The sequence below is a fragment of the Egretta garzetta genome, unplaced genomic scaffold, assembly GCF_000687185.1.
Source record: "Egretta garzetta isolate BGI_Z169 unplaced genomic scaffold, ASM68718v1 scaffold304, whole genome shotgun sequence".
NCBI classification, from domain to species: Eukaryota; Metazoa; Chordata; class Aves; order Pelecaniformes; family Ardeidae; genus Egretta; species Egretta garzetta.
Genome location: NW_009259421.1, coordinates 392,641 through 400,322, shown reverse-complemented (window position 1 = coordinate 400,322; position 7,682 = coordinate 392,641). Strand labels below are relative to the sequence as shown.

The following is a 7,682-nucleotide window of genomic DNA, read 5'->3' as shown; positions in this document are numbered from 1 at the left end:
CATGGTTTTAACTTTTAGCTTTGCTTCCCTGTCTGTAAAGCATTATTATTACTTTGATAGGGTTAATGAGTTAATAACTTGTAAATTGCTTTAAGATAGATACCCAGAAATGAGACTGTCAGTGTGTTTATTGCTGTTGTTGCTACTGATGAGATCTTGATCATAGCAAGACAATCCAAGACTGGTGTTTATGGCAGCATGACTATCTGTTTACATTAAAAAAAAGAAGAGGAGACTGCAGTGCCCAAGCCTAGAAAACATCCTTTGTAGGAGCTTTGAGTCAGCTTTAAAATCTGATTATGTGATAAAACTGGCTAAACACTAGCCAGTATCACTTGTGTATATGTTTCTTTGAAAACCTTATCAGCTCTTGACACGGCCCTGCGTCAGTATGTCCTAGGGAGAGGCCTCTTTTCTTAGAGAAATGGATTTGGGGTATGTTTTGCCCACTCTTAGAAGGAAAAACAATGTCCAAACCCCAGCATTTTCTCTGTTTTGTTAAGACCTGGACAGAGTCTCTCAATGCTTGGTTATCACAACAGGTAAATGCATCGCGGAGGTTTCCTGATCTGCTGTGCAGCAAGTGGCCTTTGGTATGCTTGGGCAATATTTTGGGTCACTGGTGATAACCACTTCAGTTCTGCATTACAATTTCTGAGCCGATGTACATTAAATACAATTAAATGTCTATTTCTACTTCAGGAAAAACAGAGGCCATCATCAAAAACTTCAGCCCGCACTACAGACGCCAGTACGCAGTGGCCTTCTGCAAGCATGTGCAGGATGAGCTGGAGCGGCATCAGGATTCCCAGTCCCGGTTCCTGAAAACCAAGGTAGGAGGGCTCGTAAGCCCTTTCACATCCTGAAGCTGCCATACAACTCTGCTCTCCTGCATGAAATAATTACTGCATTAACTATTTAAATCACCTATTTAGTAGTCATAATGGAAGTGTATCAGCTACTGATGGGGCTCAGTTTTCTTGTTTTTCCCAGTGTTGAATGCCTTCAAGTAAAGTTAATAGGCAGTACAGATACTCAAAGCTTTTAAAAATCAAGCTTAAGGTATTTTTAAAGTTATTTAAATGTTTCTATACATATAGAAGCACAGTACAGAAGTGTTCTTGCAGCTTCTTGTATTGGATAGTTGAATACATAATAAATGTGTATCTAGAACATTTTATCTGTATACTTTCTTATATATAACCCGAGTGTACACAATAGATTTGCAGGTGCAGATGTCAAATTTGGTTCAGTTAGGTTTCAGGTAGAAAAGTTGCAGTTGGGTGCAGGTTTAAAGTTTATTTTTGAAAATTCATCTTTATTTTGGTTGTGTTTGGTTGTCCCATTGTAGCATGAGAAGAACCATGACACAGATGCAAAGCATGCATTTCATCAAGGTAGAGTTGGACACTTGGACAAAAATAGTTGCTTCCTGCTGATTGCAAGGTTTTGCAAGAACCTTGGATCAGAGATCATACATTCAGGGCAGAAATTTATGTAGGAAACTTAATTAACCCTTTCAGCCATGGCTACAGGGTTCCATAAAGAACATGGCAATAACCCCCGCTGTGAAGTGAGCTACGGAGAGCTGTTTTTTATCAGAGGAGGAGAGACAAAAGTCTCTTTATTAGAGGAAAATGCAGAGAACAGCCTTCAATATTAACAAGATGCAAATCTAAATTTTTCAGACGTATTGGAAATTATGGGTTTCCAATGCTCTTGAAATAAATAGGGTAAAGCAATGAGGTGGGATGTAAAAGGTGGGATAATAGAAGAGCCGTGTCTTTCAGAAAGATGCATATCAGTTACAAGAGCACAGGTGCAAAAGTGTTACGAAGAAATGGGAAATAATATAAAACTCTTTCCTGCATCAATGAAATGTTTTCATTGTTGTTACATAGTGGGAAATGGGAGATAATGAACTACAAGTCATCTTGCAGTCAGCATGCCAACCAAATGGTAAATAAGAACGTCTCTGTCGCAGAAATCTGAAAGTATTTTTGGAAGACAGAGCTCCTCTGCTGCCTCCTCATCTCAGGCTACAAGAATTTGATTGTGTATGTAGTATCTGCCCAAAACAGAGAGATGTTTATGACTCCAAATTGCATTTGAAGACTCAAAAGCCCTCATAGAAGTCCTATGGAAATGTAGAAATAAAAGCTGCAAAGTGATCAGTAATCCAGAGTAATTTCAAATCTAGAAAATTTTCTTTGTAGCCCCCGGCGGAAGCTGGAACTGTCTTATATGAAGCAGAGCTGCTGCATTTTGCTGAGGATCTGAAGAAGTGGAAGGACAGATACGTTGTTATCAAAAACGACTACACTGTGGATTGCTTTGAGACTAAAGAGGTAAATGCTTCTCTTCCTCTTATGTTCTTCTACACTCCCAAAGAAACTGATATCAAGGGAAGTGCCCGCTGCTGACACCTTTCTTTTGGCGATACTAGATGAAACGTCCTCAGTGAGGCAGCTCCAGCCTTGCGGAGATGGCTGGAAGCTCCACAGGGGTGGCTGAGGGTACAACCAAGCACCTTGCCCTGGCCATACACGTTTGCAAGAATTAGCAAATCATTTTAACAGTGCTTTGAACCTTTCTTTGCATATCATAAAATACTTCTTATCTGTATGTCCTTGTAATATGTCCCCATGGTTCTGCAGTTGGGTTTTATGTAGCAATTTTTGTGTGGCTTCAAGTTGACTACAGTGAAGCTTTTCATTTGGCCGCTGCCATAGTCAAACTAGTCCTGGCTGACAAGTCAAACAAATAGGGCTTAGAAGAAAATCCCATCCTTTTCCCCTCCCTTCTGTCCCTGACTCTTCATCACAGCTCGGAAGCACTGAGGCAATTATTTTTAAATATGCTTTTTACATTTAACCATGTTTTAGATTTGATGTTTCCAGGGAATATATCCAAAATTCAGTCCCCATATTCCTTTGGGGAATAGCCCTGTGTGTTAGCTTTGTAAATGAGTTGTGCACTTTATGTTTTCCCTCTCCTTAAATCGCTCTTTGACTCCCTCTCTCTTAATTTTCCAGGCCTACCAGAAAGGAGCCAGCCCTAAGTATCATGTTCTTCCTGCAGGAGGCAAAGTACTGACTTCAGCAGAAGATTACAATTTGCTGTCTGATAAACATTTTCCAGATCCTGTTGGTAAGCCCTGCTCGAAGCTGAACTGCCAAACTCCAGGCTCTGTTCCTTATGCAGACATCTTCTGGGCAGGCAAGACTTTAAAACAGGGCAACAGAAGATGCTCACAGCCCTTTTTCTGTCAAAGCACAGCTCCAGAGTGGACGTAGACAGAAGGCACTATAAGCTAACGTTCAGAGAAATGCTGGTTCCCTTTTTTTTCCAGCATCCCAGCACAAAGCTGCTGGAAGCTGTGCAGAAGCAGGGAGGAACCACACCACCATTGTTCCCGGGCTTTGTTAATATTCCTGGTTTATTTGTTTCCATTTTTAGATGCCAGCTGCCTGTGTTGACTCACAGTTGATAATAAGTCCCACAGAGAAGGCAGGAAGGTTGCTGCTGCTGCTGCTGAATTTGTTGTTTCTGGGACAGGAACTGCTGTGGTCCTGCCTGCCCCCACCCCACTCCATGAAGATGGAGAAAATCTGGGCTTTAAGGGAGCAGATCTCGTGTTGCAGTCAGATTTGGAAAATGGGATGCCACATAAGGAAATGGATGAGGGCAACATGTAGACAAGTCCTGTCTCATACCACTTAAAGTTATGACTGTTGGGAGGTGTCCCCCTTAGACTCCTTTCCCAAGGTGTAGGGTGGTCAGAGGGTAGCATGGGGCAGCGCTGCCTGGACGTGTCCTCCATGTGTCACCACAGCTCCACAGGAGCTGGGGTTGAGCAATGTAGAGCCGCCCAGGGCTGCTTGCAGGCTTGCCATGGCTCTCCCTTCACAAAGAGTGGCTCAGTTAGTCTTTTCCCGCCCTCCTCACCTTCTGTGAGATGCTGAAGACCCTCTGAGATGAACCTGTTGTGGCTGGGCTCTTGATGCATGGCACTGGGACAAGATTGAGTTTGGTCATCCGTAAATGGTGTTGTACAGCATCCCCTGTGCACAGTGACTCAGGGTAGGTGGAAACTGGAGATACTTAGTGCTTTCTTTGCTTCACCTTCAAGGGCTTGAAGTGACAGTTCATAAGGCCATCTTGCAGTTGTGTTTGGAAACCCTGGAGGCAGGGAAATGGCTGCTGTTTCTACATGGTTCCATTTCTGTATGGAAGACCATATGCTCCTTTATGGTATCTTTGTGGGAGAGACCAGAGCTGCCCCACTGACTTACTTATTTGCCATGAAAACCTTTTCCCTAGCAGCTACAATCCAATGAAATAGTTTCTTTGAAATTTTACAAAAAAATGTGTATTTTCTGGCCACCTTGAGTAAAAAACAAGAAGGCATCAAGTTGCTATGGTATAACATAGAGAAGTGGTTGGTGCCTGCTGAGTTTGCCCATCCCAGCTGCGTCCCTCTGCCCTCCATGCTCAATTGCTTGGATTAAGAAGGAGACTTGATTTTTTCATGTCTCATTCTTCCCTACTAGCAAAGGTCTCTCAGAGCAGAGGAAAAGAACCACCCTCCCACCCCCCCCAGCCCCCTGAGAAATCTGCAGATTTCAAATAGAGGTGTGTGTTTTGTGTAGGGTCGAGTGAGAAGGAGGTCGCTCAAGCCTTCGTTCAGCTGCCGAAGGAGTTCCCGGTTTACCTGTGGCAGCCCTTCGTCCGACACAGCTACTATTGCTTCGCGGAGCCCGAAGCTCAGCGGCAGTTCAGCGCCATGCTGGGGGACTGCGTGAGACACTCAAACCACGGTGAGTGCAGAAAGGGCCTTTTCCTGTATGTCATTCACCCCGGTGAAGATTTAAATAGCTATTGTAGTAAAAAAGCTGTAGAAAAATGCAGGTCACTTATGAAAGATGCTTGGCTTTCAGTGCCTTGAAGAATGCATTAACGTACCCCTTCTTGCTTTGCTGGGAGCAGTTAGGTTGGATTTGAGCTGCAGTGTCGTAAGCTTGGGTAGAAAACATGGGAATGGCTTTGAAAGTGGCGTTCCCCTCTTTGTCAGCTCACCTAAATCCAGTATCATGATACAAAGCCATCTGTCTCCTGGCCACCAGCTTCACCCCATATCCTCAGACAGCTGTCTCACACTTTCCTCCCTGGATCCTTCTCAACTCTTTTCCCTTGTCCCCTCTGCCAAAGGCATTGCATTCCTGGTCTCTTTTAGGACTCCATTCCCATGATGAAAACACACATTATTCTATTTCTAGGCAGTTCCCTAAGATGCACAGTTACTTGCATGGTGCTCGGTGGTGCTTGGTGGCAGGTGCCTTCTTCGCAGGACATGCAGGCTTCTCGGTCACGATGCTAGCCAGGTGGTGAACGCTCCCCTGACACTCGGTGGTCCCCCTTTTCCAGCTTGTTTCCTGGCTCATGCTGAAGGTGGTGAGATGCAGCATGCCCTTCCAGCTCTGACAGCCGCGTACAAACCAGAGGAGGCAGCTCTGATGCAAATCTCTGTAGGTGTGGAGAGGCTGAGGGCTAAAACATAAATACCCAGTCACAGGGATTATAAAGACTATTTCATGGCTAGATTAACATAGTTGGAGGCATCAGTCTAGAAGGAACATGCCTTCACTTGGCATTTCCAAATAGCTTAAGTCTCAGTAAATATTCCCTATATAGCTGCCAGAGGAACCTGAATTCCCATAGTGTGCCTGAGGACAAAGCTTGCCTCTGATTTTCGGTTCTGATTAGCCTGGTTTTTGCTGTGGCTGTCATACAGTATGAAAGCGCTCCAGACTTTGGAAAGCCACCCCTTTGCTCCTCACTGAGGTTTGGTAAAGAGATGGGGATACAATCAAGTTTTCCTGGCGCAGTCCTCCATGACTTGAAGCCTGTTCGTTAGGTTTGGGGTTTTTCATTTCTCTCTTCTGGAGCAAGTGTAACAGGCTTGACAAAGGTTTTGGCAGCCTTTTTTTTCCTTAAAGTTCAGCACATCACTCTAGGGGCCAATTCTGCATTGGCAGAAGCTGGGAGTAGATGACCTAATAGGTCTTTTCCATCTCCAGTGCCTGCGAGTCTGTGTTTTATTATATTTCATATGGCTCAGCTATTGCTCATTTATGCATCTGTTCCAGGACTTATCCCTCTCAGTTTTTTCTGTGGTCAAGTTTTTATCTGACAGAAGATGCTTAGTGACACCAGAGTGCCTTCATCAAGGCCTATCCTTTCTGTCACATTATTTCTGCTCAACAGACTGATTGGTAGATAAAGACAGTCTGGATTAAGACCTACTGTTACACTGGTAAAAATGAAGAGGTTTTTACAGCTAGGGAAATAGGAGCCCATATTTTCTGGATTTCTTGGAGTTACACCATCTCCTAGGAACCTAGGTGCTGCAGGCGGAAAAATGATCACTGATGAGCGTGCCAGTAACCTTAACTCTGCCCTTGGAGTGAACTTATTCGGGTTTTTTTTTTTTCAAGGACTTCATGTTGATTTATATTCATTCTCACATGACTGAAAGCTGTTACTTCATAATACTTTTTAAAGCCTTCTTTGCAAACAATTCTGCCTACAAAAAACAGGTATCTGAACAATCCCACAAAGTTATCAGCACGTGCAGCAACACTACAGGTAATAAGGCTCAGGATATAAAAACTGGCTGTGTGTTCTTTTATTAAAAAAAATTTAAAAGGGAGAAGAAATGTGAAAATTCCTTCAATCATGGAATGTAGTTTAAGTGGGATAAGGAGCAGTGGCCAAGGCAGCACTTGCCCCACCTCTTCTAAAAAGCGCCGAGTTAACTTTTGCCAAGGCAGATTTGGCAAGGGCAGGAGAAAGACAGATGTAATGTCTGATCAGAAGTTGCCTTTCTGTCTTTTCTATAATCCACCACTTCTGGAAAGGAATACATTGCACTGGGCTTTAGCCAAAAACTTGGAGGAGTTTTCAGTTAAAGTCTGTTTTCTCCCAGGAAGCAGAATTAAATACTGTCTCTTGCTGAACAGAAAACTGGAGTGAATTAGCATGTGGTCTTGCGATGGGAGCCGCCCTGGCATTCAGCTATTTCCTCTCTTCAGAGTCCCTCTGTTAGTTATAACCGGTCCAGCCTGTGTTTCTGGTCAGAACCCATGGTCAGGAGAATAATTACAAAAGCCTTTGGATTTAGTGATCACCCCCCCCCCCCCCCCCCCCCCCAATTTTCCTATTGTGTTTGTCCTTCCTTTCTACTAATTGATAAGGGTTTGCAGTTCGAGATGACAATGATTTCCTTCATTATCAATAGAATATGTAGGTGTTTGACACCTTTGTTGGCTACAGTTCAGGTAAAGCATATTGAAAACCTTTAAAATGAGCCTAAGCCAATCAGGACCTAACCAGTCATGCCTTTATAAATATTCAAGCACAACCAGATGCCTACACTGAGATTCTGTGAATTACCCTGACTCTGAAAGTTGATTGACTGATTAATCTGCATACAGGAATCATCCCAGTTCAGTGACTCGTCTGGGCAGCTCCTGCTTTGCTCTTTGTAAGCTGGCTTTTGTGATGCCTCAGGATTTGGGGAGGAGATCACATGCTTTTGGGGTTTTAAACTGCAAGGTCATGTGATTAAGGGCTAATTAATGAAAACAAGAGTGCCCAAGAGCAGCAATGAACCCTAACAA

General features: G+C 43.6%; 1 protein-coding gene across 1 annotated transcript in view; it reads left to right on the top strand.

Moving 5' to 3' along the window:
* The first annotated feature begins 683 nt into the window (after nucleotides 1–683).
* NIBAN1 (niban apoptosis regulator 1) overlaps nucleotides 684–7,682 on the top strand; it is a 38,810-nt gene continuing 31,811 nt past the window's right edge. Inside the window, exons 1-4 of the mRNA XM_035892477.1 lie at nucleotides 684–833; nucleotides 2,217–2,348; nucleotides 3,036–3,150; nucleotides 4,653–4,820. Of these exons, the coding sequence (XP_035748370.1) occupies nucleotides 684–833; nucleotides 2,217–2,348; nucleotides 3,036–3,150; nucleotides 4,653–4,820 (565 nt within the window). The remainder of the gene's footprint in view (nucleotides 834–2,216; nucleotides 2,349–3,035; nucleotides 3,151–4,652; nucleotides 4,821–7,682) is intronic.